This window comes from Xenopus laevis, chromosome 3S (assembly GCF_017654675.1).
Source record: "Xenopus laevis strain J_2021 chromosome 3S, Xenopus_laevis_v10.1, whole genome shotgun sequence".
NCBI lineage: Eukaryota > Metazoa > Chordata > Amphibia > Anura > Pipidae > Xenopus > Xenopus laevis.
Window position 1 is genome coordinate 11,507,424 of NC_054376.1, and position 22,142 is coordinate 11,529,565.

Here is a 22,142-nt window from a genome sequence, read left to right on the forward strand (position 1 = left end):
TTCCAGAACTTGATCGCATCTTTGCTTTTCTTCCGCATCAGAAGCTCAATTCTTCTGCATCTGCAATCTTCTCTTGCAGGCTCTTTCTTCAGAGTGAACATCAAGGTTCCTGAGTCCTGAGGCAAACCTTGCAGCAAGGAAATGCAGGTTATCTGAGTCTTCTTAATATTCCATTTCCATAATTGTTCAGAAAAAGATGAAGGAAAATCCTTGATTCCCAGGAGGCAGATTCAGGACTAGTAACTTCATGGTGTATACACAAATGATTATGCGATCTCAAATGAACAGGCGGGAAAATTTATACCAGCAAGACCAGCATAGCAACCAAAAATGAAGAATGGAACTAATAACCTGCGCGTAATTTATGTGTAGTAATCAACCTCATGTCTCTAGGGAATACAAGAGTTACAGGTGTTACCATATCTCTACAGTTTAACATTGCTTTATATACATCTGTTTGCGATCTGCTATTGCAGACAAGGGATATTAAGGTTCAGTCATCAGTTCTTACTGCTGGGCCACCTTCTACACTAACTTATTTATGTACGTCTGCTAGACGGCTAGGCCTTTGAATAGCAGGTTGCCATTGCTTAATCAACCTGACTCCAGACATTCCAGGGAATTAGGCTACATGCCAAGAAGTAAGAATGCCTGTTTTATCAAATTACGACACCTTTTAAATTGTCAGCTTGGTAAAAATGCTTATTCCAGAGAATTGATAACAGTCCAAACAAAGATATTTCTTATTAAATTTAAATTACAGATATTATGCTGCTATTTCGTATGTATGTGTCTGCTTATCTAGCAGTCAAAAAGGGGAAGCCTTAGATAGCCAGGCCCATTTGTAACTGTATAAATCGCAGTATTGCAATATGTGCATTGCACCCAGGATGATGAATCTTCAACAAGAGCCCCCTTGTATTCATTTGCTAGGTGGACCCCACGTTGCCAGGATCTTGTCATTGCCAGTCAGTATATTGAAGCTATACCATATTGAATGCCAGTTAAGATGCTCTTGGACGTAAATGGATTACTGGGTATTTAGCAGCAATTATAGCAGAGACCAAACCTAATGTCCAAAAATGCCGCCTATTTTATAAGTAGCATCAATGGCTGGTGATTTTGCACACTGTTTACCTTTGTATCTGAACCTGATGATTGCTCCTCATCCTTGTACCTTCAATGCCCTTGTTGCTAGATTCTGCAGCTGTTATTGTTCAGAACAACCCGTATCTTGATATTATAAACACAAAAGCCACACAAATATCCTGTAAATTCTATCCTTATAAATGAAATGTGAGTTCTTCATGTAATATCTGTCACACGAACCTCACTGAAGGGTGTATTATAATAAATTAAAAATACCCCAGTTGTAAAGATATGAGGCCTATATTAAATTACCTTGGAGGTCCAGACTGGTAAACAAACACACTTGCCTTCAAGCCTCCATGTTTTTATGTTCATAAACTCCTGAGTAAATTGTAATATCATTCATATCTTCATACAAAAGGAGAACTTTATTCACCTTAACTACATATATATATACGTAAACGTTTGAACTTTCAGATATGTTTTGTTTCATTTCTTGTTTCAGTCCATCTGTCGCTACAATCAACTATGCTCTTATCTGCTGGCCCACCTTCACATCTAGATCATGCGTATTCACCTCACTCGGCATAGAGGCTTAGGCCTTTGAGCCAGCTTGCCATTGTGCTTACCCCACCTGACTCCAGACAAGTCCAGGAATATGGCTAGCATACCTCATACATCTTAACCTTTATCTGACAATGTACAGCAATGCTTAGACATGACACACCTCCTCTATGCCAAGAATAAAATTGCTGCGAGTTACTATCAACTCAGAACTTTGTATACTTTAGCTTGTTAAATGTCTTATTCCCATAATGAAAACAGACCAACACAAGTAGTTCTTTTCTACAAATGTTTATTCACTTTTATAATGTCACAGATATTATACTGTACTTGTATGTATGTTCTTGCATTTTCCAGTAAACAGGGAAAGTCCTTAAATAGCCAGTGCCGCATTTGGTAACTGGAGCAATTGGCACGTGTACATATGCTGCATTACACCCAGAATGCTGAACTTTAAAAATGACCCCCTTCATTATTATTTCTGGTTGACCCAGCTCTGTGCCCAACAAAAACCACAGCCCTGTCAGTACCCGCAATACCTAATGCTAATGTTATACTGATGCCAGGTTAATGTGCTGATGTTAATGTTATGGTTTTAGCTGATTAGTGTGGGTATTAGCAGTCAAGAGCAGAAGACAAACATGTCAAAATGCTCTTCTAGTTTAGGGCTCAATGGCTGCTGTTTGCAATGTACCCTTGCTACTTGAACCTACTGACATTACCTTCCTCATGCCTGTGTCCTTCAATTGCTGAGGAGGTAGCACAACTGTGGCCAAAAATTCTGTCAGCTGTTATATATTATAATGCCTATAAAGCACATTACGAAAATAGAAGCAGTTCTGATCTGTGTCTTAGTTTAAGCATGTATGTTCAGCATCATATGATAAGAAGATAGATATCATAGATAGACTAGATAGATAGATACGATAGATAATAGAAAATAGATTAGATAGACTAGACTAGAATAGATTAGAAAGACGAAACAATAGACATACGATCTAGACTATAGATAGTTAGACTGATAGTTAGAATTAGATAGCATGCGACTAGATACGAACATATTACACACAAATAATTGTAACCTATATTCCTGCTTTGTAAATTGTGGGGGTACAATCAACATTCTTCTTTCAGGAGTCTAGGGAATTATGCAAATTTGCCTGATCTATTTTGTCACCTCAATTGGGAATAAAGTGTCACAAGCATTCCATGGCAGCTAATGAACATATGCCTTCTGCTGGTAGGCTAGACCTTTGATGCCATGTTATTGGAATAATGTCACCTCAATTGGGGAATTAGTGTCACAACATTCCTTTTGCAGCTTATGACTATCACTGTCTGCTGGTGGGCTAGACCTTTTGATGCCATGATATTAGAATTGTTGGGAGTTAGGCCACAGAACTTTCACACATTAATGACATGGCTCCTTCTACCTGATTGGTTAGACCCTGATGCCAAGGTGTTAGAATTTTTGGGAGTAAGGTATAAAATGAGGACCTTGGGCAATAGAAGTCAGAACTCTCCTGATTGTGCTAGCTGTTGAACAAGCTTGATTTGGGAACTTTGCCTTCTGTTGCCACTAACTTTTGGAAATTGTTGCAATGGCATCTGATGGGTAAGTGGCTGTAGTATCTGACTTGTAGCTGGTATACCAAAAACTGTGCTTAATCACAACAGTGAACATCTTTGCTTATATCACATTCACTTTTTCCAGAAAAGAACAGAATGCAGTTGGCCTGCAAATATGCATGAAAATCACAGACCGGCTGCCTGGACATCTCCGTAAGGTCTGCAGGAAAGGAGCGAGTGAGGCAGAGATCGTGGCCCTTGTCGAGGAGTCAAGGGCAAAATGAGGATGTTGGTGAGGAACCTCAGTGTTGTACATTACAAGCAGCTGAAGGCTGGAGCTGATTCTGATCGATCTCTGCATTTCTTCATCAATTTTCTGGAGTCCAATGGATGTTTAGTTTCTGAAAAGCCATCACACACAGAGAGGTAAGCACTCCATAATGCTTGATCAACATATTATTTGAGAGTGTATAAAGGTGGAGCAGCCTTGCTATAGTGTGTGTGGTTGATAGAAGTAGGATATATGCAGGGCCGGAACTAGAGGTAGGTAGAGTAGGCAGCTGCCTAGGGCACAATCTTTGGGGGGGCACACTTTTAAGGGGAATTTAATTTTTTTTTTAAAATCACTGGATTGTTTAGCCCATGTTTCATAACTTCAGTGGAAGCACCTCCCACTCCCATTTGGCAGCTGCTGGCACAGGTACATAGATGTTTGGGACACTATGAGGATTTTTTTTGGCTGCCGCTGGATACAGATAGGTACAGATTGGGGGCAACAATATGAAGGATGCTTTGGCTTATGCTGGCACAGGTACAGATTGGGGCTTTGGGGAAATCTGCGGGATTGCTGCTGTTGGGGCAAAGGTACAATGGGGGCAATATGATGGCTGCTGGGACCGGGCGGCAGCATGAATGGTAAGATGTGAAATGGTAATGCAGGACTGTGTGAGGGAGGCACTGATTGGAAGCCCTTGCCTAGGGTGCCGAAAATACCTTGGCCCGGCTCTGGATCATATGTATTAAAGAATGCCTTATGTGTATATAGTTTAGCATTCTTTGCTCAAAGATGTATATTGGTTTGCAGCAAATTGTTTATTGTAATTTGGCATGATGGATGCTTACAGTTTTGCTTTATGTTACAGAACCTGCAGCTGAAGAAGTGGAAGAATCCAGTGCAGGATGCTGTCGAGACAGAAGATGGATACCTGTGAAGAAGAAATGGATATAGAGCATCCGTTTCTTATGCTAAGGTAAAAGATCTAAGTACAAGACCAAAGTCTGTTTGTGATGGTTTATCTTTCTTACAGTTCATCAGGGTCATGCCTATGACTAAGTGCCCCCCAAGGCACGAAACGCGTAAGGCCTTTGTCGTGATGTTTTGTAGTAAAATAATAATACATCTATTTTTGTAGTGAGATCCCGGTTTGTGCCAGCCCATCACCAATTATTATTTGTTATACTATTGCTTTGAGGTTTGTGCACCCGGATCCCCATTTTGTTTGAGGAAGTTAACCCCCAAATTTACAACTTACTATTTAACTCGCTGGCACCAAACTTTTGTATACATGTTGGGTCTTCACCAGGGTCATGCTTTATATCCTATTCACATGGTTCCCTCTCTCTCTTTGTTTGTCTCCTAGCACATCTGCCAGCAAGATGTCAACAAAAAAGATTATGGAGGAGGCTGGACTTCACAGGAAACATACAACTAATTCACCTCTGCTGCAGGGATTCAGAAGCTACCTGGAGAAAAAGTATGCCAAGTCTGGAATCAAACATGAGGTACTTTTTTAACACTGCACTCTTGGGGTACTGATTTTATTTCTAACTTTAAATGACTAAATGGCAAACCAGTTAATTCTAACCTTCAGGAATCAAACATGAGATACTTTTTTAACACTGCACTCTTGGGGTACTGATTTTATTTCTAACTTTAAATGACTAAATAGCAAACCAGTTAATTCTAACCTTCAGGAATCAAACATGAGGTACTTTTTTAACACTGCACTCTTGGGGTACTGATTTCATTTCTAACTTTAAATGACTAAATGGCAAACCAGTTAATTCTAACCTTCAGGAATCAAACATGAGGTACCTTTTTAACACTGCACTCTTGGGGTACTGATTTTATTTCTAGCTTTAAATGACTAAATGGCAAACCAGTTAATTCTAACCTTCTACCTTCAGGTCGACAATGTATCAAGATGGTTGCATTTTGTGAACCCAAACGAACCTTCCACTAGCTGCATCCATAACATTGAGAGGAGCATGGAGTTCTTTAGGGTGATCGGAGCTTCAGCAGCCAGCCGAGCAACTGCAAGAAATTACATGAGCGGTGTAAAAAAATTTATTGCTTATGTCACCTCAGAGGATCAGCTGTTGGAAGAGGATCCATCTCTGCGTGGGTCAATTCAAAAATTTTTAAAAAGCATGACAGAGGCCCAGAAATCCATTTGCAGAGGTGCCAGTAAGGAAAACTCTGTTGGAAGGTAAGTCTTATTAACAGCAGGTGATGCTGTACAGGATATGTCTGTTTATAGGCCTGTGTGCTAAATTTGCCTTTTGTATTTCTCTTTTTACAGAAGGTGCACAAATCCAAGAGAGTGCCAAGAAGTGCTAAAACTGGCAAACCACTATTTTGCTGAGCTTATTGATCGGGCCAATGCCAGAAATGAATTAGAAGAGAGGGATATGACGTCCGTGCACAAATAAACATTTTCAAAACAAACAACCCCCCCAACAAAAACTCCCAGCCAAATATTTCTATTTGGCTACCAGTCATTAAAAATGCTGCAGAATCCAAAACAGGGCAAGGTTTCTCCCATCTGACATATTCATTAGACGAACAATCTCTTCCAACTCTCTTGATGGTTTAAGGTGCTAATGTCTCATCTACATCTGTTATGAGGAAATCTGCAGATGCCAATGCATTCCACCAATCTTTTCAAACTTTCAAACTTTTATCCAGCTGAATTCATGCTCACTCCACTTGACACGTGTTTAGAAACCTGGTTTGCTATCAACGTGGCTTTATGGTTTCCAGAATATCCCGTATCCGTGGTTAGTTGGTCTTCCATGCATGGCCTTCGATACATTCTCTCACTCTCTCTTCATTTGGTTTCTGATATTTGAAAATTCCTAGAATGGATGGGTGTAAGAGAAAGAATTATTAGATATTCACAAACGTATACATTCAGTGATTGCACATAGTTACATAGTTAAATTGGGTTGAAAAAAGACAACGTCCATCAAGTTCAACCCCTCCAAATGAAAACCCAGCATCCATACACACACCCCTCTATACTGTCACATAAATGATATATACCCATACTTATACTAACTATAGAGTTTAGTATCACAATAGCCTTTGATATTATGTCTGTCCAAAAAATCATCCAAGCCATTCTTATAGTCATTAACTGAATCAGCATCACAACATCACCTGGCAGTGCATTCCACAACCTCACTGTCCTGACTGGGAAGAACCCCCTAAACTGTGAAAAACATACAACAATTTTGGAAGACTTACCAGCAACATAATCCACCCTCATCTTGTTCTGTAGTTTTCTCCATCGATCATAACAGTACTGGCCGTACTCATGGGAAAAGGCTAACGCTGCCTTTAAGCAAGGAGGATTTGCATCATGGGTGACTGGACGGGCTTGTTTGAATCTCTCAAAAGCATTCTCCCTCAAGTCTCGAGAGACTACTGTACTTTCCGTTTCCAGTGGCTGCTGTGGCATCTGTTTAAACCTGTTAAATGGATAATGAGAATGAAACCGGTGGTTAGTATAAATCATAATTTATCAGTATTTAAAACAAAATTGCATACAGAAAACCATGTAAATGCTCTATATCAACTTACCTTGATGTCGAAGCCTGGGGGCCATACAATGCCTTCTTCATGACTTCTGCCGCTTCTACCATATTTTCAATGGTCTTCTCTCGATAAACCCTTTCGGCAGTCAAATTTGAATGGCCCAGCATCTTGGCAAACGAGTACCTCTCTGCATCAGTTTTTAAGTGGGAGGCCATGTATGTCTCCATTCTTCTTCTAGCCTCTTGACTAGTCACAGGGCGCAAATTAAACCTATGGAAAAAATATATGTTCAGAAATGTAAACGTTGAACAAGTGCTAAACTTGGCTTGTAAGCCTGTACCAGTATTCACCGGATGGTTATAGTTTTTGAGAAGAACTATTTGCATTACAACATGTATACTTACTTCTGATGAAGTCTAGCAATGTCGTTTGTCACACTGTGAATCGGCTCCCCTGATGATGAGATGAAGAATGTCTTCGGGCTTGTCCCACTCCTGATAAGGATGGCCGTATTTTTTATAGAACACATCAAACCACTGAAACGACACAAAAGAAAGTCCAGTTGAAAAAAAAATGCTCTGCAACACACTGTCACAAATTGCAACTGTTCACTTCAGACATATACCTGTTTTTCTTCTTCTTCTAAAAGTACAGTGGCGACTTGCTGTGTAGCAGTCTTATGTTTTTTTACAGCAATGGCCATACGTGTCTTGCAGTCCGACAATTTCCTGTTGCGCCATTCTTCAACCTATATTCAAATAAGACACAAGGATCAGTAAAATGCCAAACAGTGCAAGTTAACAGCATGGCATTAACTCAAGGGATGAAAACATAATTATGCCTCTTTATAGGTCCCTGGTGAGGCCTCATCTGGAGTATGCAGTGCATTTTTGAACTCCAGTGCTTCAGAGGGATATAAATGAGCTGGAGAGAGTGCAGAGACTAAGTACAACTAAACTGGTTAGAGGGAGGGAAGAGTTAAATGAGACTGGGAGACTGTCAAGGTTGGGATTGTTTTCTCGGGAAAAAGGCTCTTGCAAGGGGATATGATTACACTTTATAAATACATTAGAGGACATTATAAATACATTAGAGGACATTATAGACAAATAGCAGGGGACCTTTTTACCCATAAAGAGGATCACCGTACCAGAGGCCACCCCTTTAGACTAGAAGAAAAGAACTTTCATTTTAAGCAACATAGGGGGTTCTTCCCAGTCAGTACAGTGAGGTTGTGGAATGCACTGCCGGGTGATGTTGTGATGGATGATTCAGTTAATGCCTTTAAGAATGGCTTGGATGATTTTTTGGACAGACATAATATCAAAGGCTATTGTGATACTGTACTCTATAGTTAGTATAGGTATGGGTATATATAATTTATGTGAAAGAGGGGAGGGGAGGGGTGTATGTATGGATGCTGGGATTTCATTTGGAGGGGTTGAACTTGATGGACTTTTTTCAACCCAATTTAACTATGTTACTATGTAACTATGTAACAGGGCATAAAAAGCATGTCAGTAGAAAAAAATGCAACATGGATACTCACAGTCATATTCTGCACAACTCCTGGTCGCTGGAGTTGCTTTAGGACAACTATTGCCTCCAAGTAATAGAGGACAACACACTTTTCTTTATCCAAAAGTGTTTCACCCATCTTGGCCTTCTTTATCAGCTGCTCGATCGTTGGCCTTGCCACTGCGAGAATCCTCTGACACTCCACTGGGTCCTTTTTTCCAGATGTCATGTAGTCATACCTGTAAATAGGGATGGTAAAGGTTACAAACCAAACGCAAACACACAAACATCCAAACTAGATGCACAGGTACTAAAGCATACTTACTTTTTCCCCACAGTCTCAGCTGAAATTCCTTTGCTCAGCTTTCCCTGTAGACCCTCAGTCATCTTGAGAAACAGCTTACATCTTTCCACTGTTTCTTTAGATTGATGTGATGAAGTTAGAGTATTCATCTGAGACCGAACAAACCTTTTAATGTGCTTCAGGTAGGTGAACTGAGTGGCATGACTGTTCCCCAAACTTGCCAGTTCAGTAAAAAAAGCCACTGCCTTCTCTGCCTTCGGTGTATCATCCAGGAACTTTAAGGAGGGTTTGGAGGGGTCCACAAAATATAAAAACCTGGCCACATTTCCAACCTAAAATTAGACATGTGGAAAAAATCATTATGAGGAAATGGGAACAGCAAAAAAAAAAACAGCAAGCGCTACATAGACAGGTGTAAATCTTACCTCTTGTGACCATCTTCTAACTCGTAATTCTTGCTGAAGAAATGTTCGGAAACTAACAAGAAGATCACATTCAAGAGAGTGTTTCCTGTACATCCCGGCTGCCTTCATTTTTTTCTTCAGCAGAATTAGATGTGACTCTGTCTTGCTCCTAGCCCAAAGAAAAACACATTTAGAAATGATTGAAAATCTGAACACCTATTACAGCATGGACGTGTGAAGCTTAAATATGCTTGTGTAAAGTTAACTTACTGGTCCAAATTTGGGGGGTTGTGGAAGCACTCTTAAGGCTAAATTGAAGTATATTTAAGTATAAGCGAAGTGCCACTTACAATGCTCTTCCCTGGGCCCTTGTTTTATAAGTAATTCAGTATAAATGCTAGTGCATGTTTTTACAAAAACAGGGGTTTTAGGTTACAAAGTTATGATCATAAAGTTGAGAAGCCACCATACCTCATCAAGCTAAACCCCATATGGCTGTCCCTAACTTCTTTAGCTCTGGTCATAGTAAAAAAAGACAATTCCCTGCATAGTAGCATTACCTGAGTTCAGTATGTGTTGGTTTCAGTGTGAAGGCTAAAATCCTCCCCCACCAATAAGTCTTTTAAGAGACAGTGATTGCCTAAACCAACCAATGCTTCCGGCTAATACAATATACAAATTTGGGGGGTTGTGGAAGCACTCTTAAGGCTAAATTGAAGTATATTTAAGTATGAGGGAAGTGCCACTTACAATGCACTTCCCTGGGCCCCTGTTTTATAAGTAATTCAGTATAAATGTAAAATCTGAACACCTATTACAGCATGGACGTGTGAATCTTAAATATGCTTGTGTAAAGTTAACTTACTGGTCCAGCTTTTTTGGATTTTCATCATCATCATTATCATCAGTCGATGGGCCTGCATGGTTCTCCTTGTCTGACTCAACAGGGCTATAGAACGGAGTTTATGGTAGGCGGCAGTTTTTGGATAACGGATCCCATCCCTGTACATTATTACACAGAAAAAGGAAATCCTCTCAAACAATTTATATTATTTGATTAGAACGGAGTTTATGGTAGACGGCCATTTATGGATAACGGGTTTCTGGATAACGGATCCCATCCCTGTACATTATTACACAGAAAAAGGAAATCCTCTCAAACAATTTATATTATTTGATTAGAACGGAGTTTATGGTAGGCGGCAGTTTTTGGATAACGGATCCCATCCCTGTACATTATTACACAGAAAAAGGAAATCCTCTCAAACAATTTATATTATTTGATTAGAACGGAGTTTATGGTAGACGGCCATTTCTGGATAACGGGTTTCTGGATAACGGATCCCATCCCTGTACATTATTACACAGAAAAAAGGAAATCCTCTCAAACAATTTATATTATTTGATTAGAACGGAGTTTATGGTAGACGGCCATTTATGGATAACGGGTTTCTGGATAACGGATCCATCCCTGTACATTATTACACAGAAAAAGGAAATCCTCTCAAACAATTTATATTATTTGATTAGAACGGAGTTTATGGTAGGCGGCAGTTTTTGGATAACGGATCCCATCCCTGTACATTATTACACAGAAAAAGGAAATCCTCTCAAACAATTTATATTATTTGATTAGAACGGAGTTTATGGTAGACGGCCATTTCTGGATAATGGATCCCATCCCTGTACATTATTACACAGAAAAAGGAAATACTCTCAAACAATTTATATTATTTGATTAGAACGGAGTTTATGGTAGACGGCCATTTCTGGATAACGGGTTTCTGGATAACGGATCCCATCCCTGTACATTATTACACAGAAAAAGGAAATCCTCTCAAACAATTTATATTATTTGATTAGAACGGAGTTTATGGTAGGCGACCATTTCTGGATAAAGGGTTTCTGGATAACGGATCCCATCCCTGTACATTATTACACAGAAAAAGGAAATCCTCTCAAACAATTTATATTATTTGATTAGAACGGAGTTTATGGTAGACGGCCATTTCTGGATAACGGGTTTCTGGATAACGGATCCCATCCCTGTACATTATTACACAGAAAAAGGAAATCCTCTCAAACAATTTATATTATTTGATTTGAACGGAGTTTATGGTAGGCGACCATTTCTGGATAACGGATCCCATCCCTGTACATTATTACACAGAAAAAGGAAATCCTCTCAAACAATTTATATTATTTGATTAGAACGGAGTTCATGGTAGGCGTCCATTTCTGGATAACGGGTTTCTGGATAACGGATCCCAACCCTGTACATTATTACACAGAAAAAGGAAATCCTCTCAAACAATTTATATTATTTGATTAGAACAGAGTTTATGGTAGACGGCCATTTCTGGATAACGGGTTTCTGGATAACGGATCCCATCCCTGTACATTATTACACAGAAAAAGGAAATCCTCTCAACAATTTATATTATTTGATTAGAACGGAGTTTATGGTAGGCGGCCATTTCTGGATAACGGGTTTCTGGATAACGGATCCCATCCCTGTACATTATTACACAGAAAAAGGAAATCCTCTCAAACAATTTATATTATTTGATTAGAACGGAGTTTATGGTAGACGGCCATTTATGGATAACGGGTTTCTGGATAACGGATCCCATCCCTGTACATTATTACACAGAAAAAGGAAATCCTCTCAAACAATTTATATTATTTGATTAGAACGGAGTTTATGGTAGACGGCCATTTCTGGATAATGGGTTTCTGGATAACGGATCCCATCCCTGTACATTATTACACAGAAAAAGGAAATCCTCTCAAACAATTTATATTATTTGATTAGAACGGAGTTTATGGTAGGCGGCCATTTCTGGATAATGGAACCCATCCCTGTACATTATTACACAGAAAAAGGAAATCCTCTCAAACAATTTATATTATTTGATTAGAACGGAGTTTATGGTAGACGTCCATTTCTGGATAACGGGTTTCTGGATAACGTATCCCATCCCTGTACATTATTACACAGAAAAAGGAAATCCTCTCAAACAATTTATATTATTTGATTAGAACGGAGTTTATGGTAGGCGGCCATTTTTGGATAACGGATCCCATCCCTGTACATTATTACACAGAAAAAGGAAATCCTCTCAAACAATTTATATTATTTGATTAGAACGGAGTTTATGGTAGACGGCGATTCCTGGATAACGGGTTTCTGGATAACGGATCCCATCCTTGTACATTATTACACAGAAAAAGGAAATCCTCTCAAACAATTTATATTATTTGATTAGAACGGAGTTTATGGTAGACGGCCATTTCTGGATAATGGGTTTCTGGATAACGGATCCCATCCCTGTACATTATTACACAGAAAAAGGAAATACTCTCAAACAATTTATATTATTTGATTAGAACGGGGTTTGTGGTAGACGGCCATTTCTGGATAACGGGTTTCTGGATAACGGATCCCATCCCTGTACATTACTACACAGAAAAAGCAAATCCTCTCAAACAATTTATATTATTTGATTAGAACGGAGTTTATGGTAGGCGGCCATTTTTGGATAACGGATCCCATCTCTGTACATTATTAGACAGAAAAAGGAAATCCTCTCAAACAATTTATATTATTTGATTAGAACGGAGTTTATGGTAGACGGCCATTTCTGGATAACGGGTTTCTGGATAACGGATCCCATCCCTGTACATTATTACACAGAAAAAGGAAATCCTCTCAAACAATTTATATTATTTGATTAGAACGGAGTTTATGGTAGAGGCCATTTATGGATAATGGGTTTCTGGATAACGGATCCCATCCCTGTACATTATTACACAGAAAAAGGAAATCCTCTCAAACTATTTATATTATTTGATTAGAACGAAGTTTATGGTAGGCGGCCATTTTTGGATAACGAATACCATCCCTGTACATTATTACACAGAAAAAGAAAATCCTCTCAAACAATTTATATTATTTGATTAGAACGGAGTTTATGGTAGACGTCCATTTCTGGATAACGGGTTTCTGGATAACGGATCCCATCCCTGTAGATTATTACACAGAAAAAGGAAATCCTCTCAAACAATTTATATTATTTGATTAGAACGGAGTTTATGGTAGGCGGCCATTTTTGGATAACGGGTTTCTGGATAACGGATCCCATCCCTGTACATTATTACACAGAAAAAGGAAATACTCTCAAACAATTTATATTATTTGATTAGAACGGAGTTTATGGTAGACGGCCATTTCTGGATAACGGGTTTCTGGATAACGGATCCCATCCCTGTACATTATTACACAGAAAAAGGAAATCCTCTCAAACAATTTATATTATTTGATTAGAACGGAGTTTATGGTAGCCGGCCATTTTTGGATAACGGATCCCATCCCTGTACATTGTTACACAGAAAAAGGAAATCCTATCAAACAATTTATATTATTTGATTAGAACAGAGTTTATGGTAGACGGCCATTTCTGGATAACGGATCCCATCCCTGTACATTATTACTCAGAAAAAGGAAATCCTCTCAAACAATTTATATTATTTGATTAGAACGGAGTTTATGGTAGACGGCCATTTCTGGATAACGGGTTTCTGGATAACGGATCCCATCCCTGTACATTATTACACAGAAAAAGGAAATCCTCTCAAACAATTTATATTATTTGATTAGAACGGAGTTTATGGTAGACGGACATTTCTGGATAACGGGTTTCTGGATAGCGGATCCCATCCCTGTACATTATTACACAGAAAAAGGAAATACTCTCAAACAATTTATATTATTTGATTAGAACGGAGTTTATGGTAGACGGCCATTTCTGGATAACGGGTTTCTGGATAACGGATCCCATCCCTGTACATTATTACACAAAAAAAGGAAATCCTCTCAAACAATTTATATTATTTGATTAGAACGGAGTTTATGGTAGGCGGCCATTTTTGGATAACGGGTTTCTGGATAACGGATCCCATCCCTGTACATTATTACACAGAAAAAGGAAATACTCTCAAACAATTTATATTATTTGATTAGAACGGAGTTTATGGTAGACGGCCATTTCTGGATAACGGATCCCATCCCTGTACATTATTACACAGAAAAAGGAAATCCTCTCAAACAATTTATATTATTTGATTAGAACGGAGTTTATGGTAGACGGCCATTTCTGGATAACGGATCCCATCCCTGTACATTATTACACAGAAAAAGGAAATCCTCTCAAACAATTTATATTATTTGATTAGAACGGAGTTTATGGTAGACGGCCATTTCTGGATAACGGATCCCATCCCTGTACATTATTACACAGAAAAAGGAAATCCTCTCAAACAATTTATATTATTTGATTAGAACGGAGTTTATGGTAGACGGCCATTTCTGGATAACGGGTTTCTGGATAACGGATCCCATCCCTGTACATTATTACACAGAAAAAGGAAATCCTCTCAAACAATTTATATTATTTGATTAGAACGGAGTTTATGGTAGACGGCCATTTATGGATAACGGGTTTCTGGATAACGGATCCCATCCCTGTACATTATTACACAGAAAAAGGAAATCCTCTCAAACAATTTATATTATTTGATTAGAATGGAGTTTATGGTAGGCGGCAGTTTTTGGATAACGGATCCCATCCCTGTACATTATTACACAGAAAAAGGAAATCCTCTCAAACAATTTATATTATTTGATTAGAACGGAGTTTATGGTAGACGGCCATTTATGGATAACGGGTTTCTGGATAACGGATCCCATCCTGTACATTATTACACAGAAAAAGGAAATCCTCTCAAACAATTTATATTATTTGATTAGAACGGAGTTTATGGTAGGCGGCAGTTTTTGGATAACGGATCCCATCCCTGTACATTATTACACAGAAAAAGGAAATCCTCTCAAACAATTTATATTATTTGATTAGAACGGAGTTTATGGTAGACGGCCATTTCTGGATAACGGATCCCATCCCTGTACATTATTACACAGAAAAAGGAAATCCTCTCAAACAATTTATATTATTTGATTAGAACGGAGTTTATGGTAGACGGCCATTTCTGGATAACGGGTTTCTGGATAACGGATCCCATCCCTGTACATTATTACACAGAAAAAGGAAATCCTCTCAAACAATTTATATTATTTGATTAGAACGGAGTTTATGGTAGACGGCCATTTATGGATAACGGGTTTCTGGATAACGGATCCCATCCCTGTACATTATTACACAGAAAAAGGAAATCCTCTCAAACAATTTATATTATTTGATTAGAACGGAGTTTATGGTAGGCGGCAGTTTTTGGATAACGGATCCCATCCCTGTACATTATTACACAGAAAAAGGAAATCCTCTCAAACAATTTATATTATTTGATTAGAACGGAGTTTATGGTAGACGGCCATTTCTGGATAACGGATCCCATCCCTGTACATTATTACACAGAAAAAGGAAATACTCTCAAACAATTTATATTATTTGATTAGAACGGAGTTTATGGTAGACGGCCATTTCTGGATAACGGGTTTCTGGATAACGGATCCCATCCCTGTACATTATTACACAGAAAAAGGAAATCCTCTCAAACAATTTATATTATTTGATTAGAACGGAGTTTATGGTAGGCGACCATTTCTGGATAAAGGGTTTCTGGATAACGGATCCCATCCCTGTACATTATTACACAGAAAAAGGAAATCCTCTCAAACAATTTATATTATTTGATTAGAACGGAGTTTATGGTAGACGGCCATTTCTGGATAACGGGTTTCTGGATAACGGATCCCATCCCTGTACATTATTACACAGAAAAAGGAAATCCTCTCAAACAATTTATATTATTTGATTTGAACGGAGTTTATGGTAGGCGACCATTTCTGGATAACGGATCCCATCCCTGTACATTATTACACAGAAAAAGGAAATCCTCTCAAACAATTTATATTATTTGATTAGAACGGAGTTCATGGTAGGCGTCCATTTCTGGATAACGGGTTTCTGGATAACGGATCCCAACCCTGTACATTATTACACAGAAAAAGGAAATCCTCTCAAACAATTTATATTATTTGATTAGAACAGAGTTTATGGTAGACGGCCATTTCTGGATAACGGGTTTCTGGATAACGGATCCCATCCCTGTACATTATTACACAGAAAAAGGAAATCCTCTCAAACAATTTATATTATTTGATTAGAACGGAGTTTATGGTAGGCGGCCATTTCTGGATAACGGGTTTCTGGATAACGGATCCCATCCCTGTACATTATTACACAGAAAAAGGAAATCCTCTCAAACAATTTATATTATTTGATTAGAACGGAGTTCATGGTAGGCGTCCATTTCTGGATAACGGGTTTCTGGATAACGGATCCCAACCCTGTACATTATTACACAGAAAAAGGAAATCCTCTCAAACAATTTATATTATTTGATTAGAACGGAGTTTATGGTAGACGGCCATTTCTGGATAACGGGTTTCTGGATAACGGATCCCATCCCTGTACATTATTACACAGAAAAAGGAAATCCTCTCAAACAATTTATATTATTTGATTAGAACGGAGTTTATGGTAGGCGGCCATTTCTGGATAACGGGTTTCTGGATAACGGATCCCATCCCTGTACATTATTACACAGAAAAAGGAAATCCTCTCAAACAATTTATATTATTTGATTAGAACGGAGTTTATGGTAGACGGCCATTTCTGGATAATGGGTTTCTGGATAACGGATCCCATCCCTGTACATTATTACACAGAAAAAGGAAATCCTCTCAAACAATTTATATTATTTGATTAGAACGGAGTTTATGGTAGGCGGCCATTTCTGGATAATGGAACCCATCCCTGTACATTATTACACAGAAAAAGGAAATCCTCTCAAACAATTTATATTATTTGATTAGAACGGAGTTTATGGTAGACGTCCATTTCTGGATAACGGGTTTCTGGATAACGGATCCCATCCCTGTACATTATTACACAGAAAAGGAATCCTCTCAAACAATTTATATTATTTGATTAGAACGGAGTTTATGGTAGACGGCCATTTCTGGATAACGGATCCCATCCCTGTACATTATTACACAGAAAAAGGAAATACTCTCAAACAATTTATATTATTTGATTAGAACGGAGTTTATGGTAGACGGCCATTTCTGGATAACGGGTTTCTGGATAACGGATCCCATCCCTGTACATTATTACACAGAAAAAGGAAATCCTCTCAAACAATTTATATTATTTGATTAGAACGGAGTTTATGGTAGGCGACCATTTCTGGATAAAGGGTTTCTGGATAACGGATCCCATCCCTGTACATTATTACACAGAAAAAGGAAATCCTCTCAAACAATTTATATTATTTGATTAGAACGGAGTTTATGGTAGACGGCCATTTCTGGATAACGGGTTTCTGGATAACGGATCCCATCCCTGTACATTATTACACAGAAAAAGGAAATCCTCTCAAACAATTTATATTATTTGATTTGAACGGAGTTTATGGTAGGCGACCATTTCTGGATAACGGATCCCATCCCTGTACATTATTACACAGAAAAAGGAAATCCTCTCAAACAATTTATATTATTTGATTAGAACGGAGTTTATGGTAGACGTCCATTTCTGGATAACGGGTTTCTGGATAACGGATCCCATCCCTGTACATTATTACACAGAAAAAGGAAATCCTCTCAAACAATTTATATTATTTGATTAGAACAGAGTTTATGGTAGACGGCCATTTCTGGATAACGGGTTTCTGGATAACGGATCCCATCCCTGTACATTATTACACAGAAAAAGGAAATCCTCTCAAACAATTTATATTATTTGATTAGAACGGAGTTTATGGTAGGCGGCCATTTCTGGATAACGGGTTTCTGGATAACGGATCCCATCCCTGTACATTATTACACAGAAAAAGGAAATCCTCTCAAACAATTTATATTATTTGATTAGAACGGAGTTTATGGTAGACGGCCATTTCTGGATAATGGATCCCATCCCTGTACATTATTACACAGAAAAAGGAAATCCTCTCAAACAATTTATATTATTTGATTAGAACGGAGTTTATGGTAGACGGCCATTTCTGGATAACGGATCCCATCCCTGTACATTATTACACAGAAAAAGGAAATCCTCTCAAACAATTTATATTATTTGATTAGAACGGAGTTTATGGTAGACGGCCATTTCTGGATAACGGATCCCATCCCTGTACATTATTACACAGAAAAAGGAAATCCTCTCAAACAATTTATATTATTTGATTAGAACGGAGTTTATGGTAGACGGCCATTTCTGGATAACGGGTTTCTGGATAACGGATCCCATCCCTGTACATTATTTACACAGAAAAAGGAAATCCTCTCAACAATTTATATTATTTGATTAGAACGGAGTTTATGGTAGACGGCCATTTATGGATAACGGGTTTCTGGATAACGGATCCCATCCCTGTACATTATTACACAGAAAAAGGAAATCCTCTCAAACAATTTATATTATTTGATTAGAATGGAGTTTATGGTAGGCGGCAGTTTTTGGATAACGGATCCCATCCCTGTACATTATTACACAGAAAAAGGAAATCCTCTCAAACAATTTATATTATTTGATTAGAACGGAGTTTATGGTAGACGGCCATTTATGGATAACGGGTTTCTGGATAACGGATCCCATCCCTGTACATTATTACACAGAAAAAGGAAATCCTCTCAAACAATTTATATTATTTGATTAGAACGGAGTTTATGGTAGGCGGCAGTTTTTGGATAACGGATCCCATCCCTGTACATTATTACACAGAAAAAGGAAATCCTCTCAAACAATTTATATTATTGATTAGAACGGAGTTTATGGTAGACGGCCATTTCTGGATAACGGATCCCATCCCTGTACATTATTACACAGAAAAAGGAAATCCTCTCAAACAATTTATATTATTTGATAGAACGGAGTTTATGGTAGGCGGCCATTTTGGATAACGGGTTTCTGGATAACGGATCCCATCCCTGTACATTATTACACAGAAAAAGGAAATCCTCTCAAACAATTTATATTATTTGATTAGAACGGAGTTTATGGTAGACGGCCATTTATGGATAACGGGTTCTGGATAACGGATCCCATCCCTGTACATTATTACACAGAAAAAGGAAATCCTCTCAAACAATTTATATTATTTGATTAGAACGGAGTTTATGGTAGGCGGCCAGTTTTGGATAACGGATCCCATCCCTGTACATTATTACACAGAAAAAGGAAATCCTCTCAAACAATTTATATTATTTGATTAGAACGGAGTTTATGGTAGACGGCCATTTCTGGGATAACGGATCCCATCCCTGTACATTATTACACAGAAAAAGGAAATCCTCTCAAACAATTTATATTATTTGATTAGAACGGAGTTTATGGTAGACGGCCATTTTCTGGATAACGGGTTTCTGGATAACGGATCCCATCCCTGTACATTATTACACAGAAAAAGGAAATCCTCTCAAACAATTTATATTATTTGATTAGAACGGAGTTTATGGTAGACGGCCATTTCTGGATAACGGGTTTCTGGATAACGGATCCCATCCCTGTACATTATTACACAGAAAAAGGAAATCCTCTCAAACAATTTATATTATTTGATTAGAACGGAGTTTATGGTAGACGGCCATTCTGGATAACGGTTTGGATAACGGATCCCATCCCTGTACATTATTACACAGAAAAAGGAAATCCTCTCAAACAATTTATATTATTTGATTAGAACGGAGTTTATGGTAGACGGCCATTTCTGGATAACGGGTTTCTGGATAACGGATCCCATCCCTGTACATTATTACACAGGAAAAAGGAAATCCTCTCAAACAATTTATATTATTTGATTAGAACGGAGTTTATGGTAGACGGCCATTTCTGGATAACGGGTTTCTGGATAACGGATCCCATCCCTGTACATTATTACACAGAAAAAGGAAATCCTCTCAAACATTTATATTATTTGATTAGAACGGAGTTTATGGTAGACGGCCATTTCTGGGATAACGGGTTTCTGGATAACGGATCCCATCCCTGTACCATTATTACACAGAAAAAAGGAAATCCTCTCAAACAATTATATTATTTTGATTAGAACGGAGTTTATGGTAGACGGCCATTTCTGGATAACGGGTTTCTGGATAACGGATCCCATCCCTGTACATTATTACACAGAAAAAGGAAATCCTCTCAAACAATTTATATTATTTGATTTAGAACGGGAGTTTATGGTAGACGGCCATTTCTGGATAACGGGTTTCTGGGATAACGGATCCCATCCCTGTACATTATTACACAGAAAAAGGAAATTCTCTCAAACAATTTATATTATTTGATTAGAACGGAGTTTATGGTAGCGGCCATTTTTGGATAACGGATCCCATCCCTGTACATTATTACACAGAAAAAGGAAATCCTCTCAAACAATTTATATTATTTGATTAGAACGGAGTTTATGGTAGACGGCCATTTCTGGATAACGGATCCCATCCCTGTAGATTATTACACAGAAAAAGGAAATCCTCTCAAAACAATTTATATTATTTGATTAGAACGGAGTTTATGGTAGACGGCCATTTCTGGATAACGGGTTTCTGGGATAACGGATCCCATCCCTGTACATTATTACACAGAAAAAGGAAATCCTCTCAAACAATTTATATTATTTTGATTAGAACGGAGTTTATGGTAGACGGCCATTTCTGGGATAACGGGTTTCTGGATAACGGATCCCATCCCTGTACATTATTACACAGAAAAAGGAAATCCTCTCAAACAATTTATATTATTTGATTATAGAACGGGAGTTTATGGTAGCGGCCATTTCTGGGATAACGGGTTTTCTGGATAACGGATCCCATCCCTGTACATTATTACACAGAAAAAGGAAATCCTCTCAAACAATTTATATTATTTGATTAGAACGGAGTTTATGGTAGGACGGCCATTTCTGGAATAACGGGTTTCTGGATAACGGATCCCATCCTGTACATTATTACACAGAAAAAGGAAATCCTCTCAAACAATTTATATTATTTGATTAGAACGGAGTTTATGGTAGACGGGCCAGTTTCTGGATAACGGATCCCATCCCTGTACATTATACAGCAGAAAAAGGAAATCCTCTCAAACAATTTTATATTATTGATTAGAACGGAGTTTATGGTAGCGGCCAATTTCTGGATAACGGATCCCATCCCTGTACATTTATTACACAGAAAAAGGAAATCCTCTCAACAATTTATATTATTTGATTAGAAACGGAGTTTATGGTAGACGGCCATTTCTGGATAACGGGTTTCTGGATAACGGATCCCATCCCTGTACATTATTACACAGAAAAAGGAAATCCTCTCAAACAATTTATATTATTTGATTAGAACGGAGTTTATGGTAGGCGGCCATTTCTGGATAACGGGTTTCTGGATAACGGATCCATCCCTGTACATTATTACACAGAAAAGGAAATCCTCTCAAACAATTTATATTATTTGATTAGAACGGAGTTTATGGTAGACGGCCATTTTTGGATAACGGATCCCATCCCTGTACATTATTACACAGAAAAAGGAAATCCTCTCAAACAATTTATATTATTTGATTAACGAGGGAGTTTATGGTAGACGGCCATTTCTGGATAACGGATCCCATCCCTGTACATTATTACACAGAAAAAGGAAATCCTCTCAAACAATTTATATTATTTGATTAGAACGGAGTTTATGGTAGACGCCATTTCTGGATAACGGGTTTCTGGATAACGGATCCCATCCCTGTACATTATTACACAGAAAAAGGAAATCCTCTCAAACAATTTATATTTATTTGATTAGGGAACG

General features: G+C 38.1%; 1 protein-coding gene and 1 pseudogene across 1 annotated transcript; one reads left to right on the top strand and one right to left on the bottom strand.

The window, feature by feature from the left end:
- Positions 1-4,384: 4,384 nt before the first annotated feature.
- On the top strand, positions 4,385-5,946 carry LOC121402108. The gene is made up of 4 exons (XM_041588001.1): positions 4,385-4,472; positions 4,863-5,004; positions 5,410-5,711; positions 5,805-5,946. The coding sequence occupies exons 1-4, from the start codon at positions 4,402-4,404 to the stop codon at positions 5,932-5,934; spliced, it is 645 nt and encodes a 214-aa protein (XP_041443935.1). The 5' UTR covers positions 4,385-4,401; the 3' UTR covers positions 5,935-5,946.
- A 271-nt stretch (positions 5,947-6,217) lies between these two features.
- Positions 6,218-22,142, bottom strand: part of LOC121402299 — a 33,599-nt pseudogene continuing 17,674 nt past the window's right edge.

Coding starts and splice junctions, on each gene's coding strand:
- LOC121402108 (XM_041588001.1), top strand. CDS start 4,402: ATGCTGTCGAGACAGAAGATGGATACCTGTGAAGAAGAAATGGATATA. Junction 4,473..4,862: donor CATCCGTTTCTTATGCTAAG/GTAAAAGATCTA, acceptor TTTGTCTCCTAG/CACATCTGCCAGCAAGATGT. Junction 5,005..5,409: donor AGTCTGGAATCAAACATGAG/GTACTTTTTTAA, acceptor TTCTACCTTCAG/GTCGACAATGTATCAAGATG.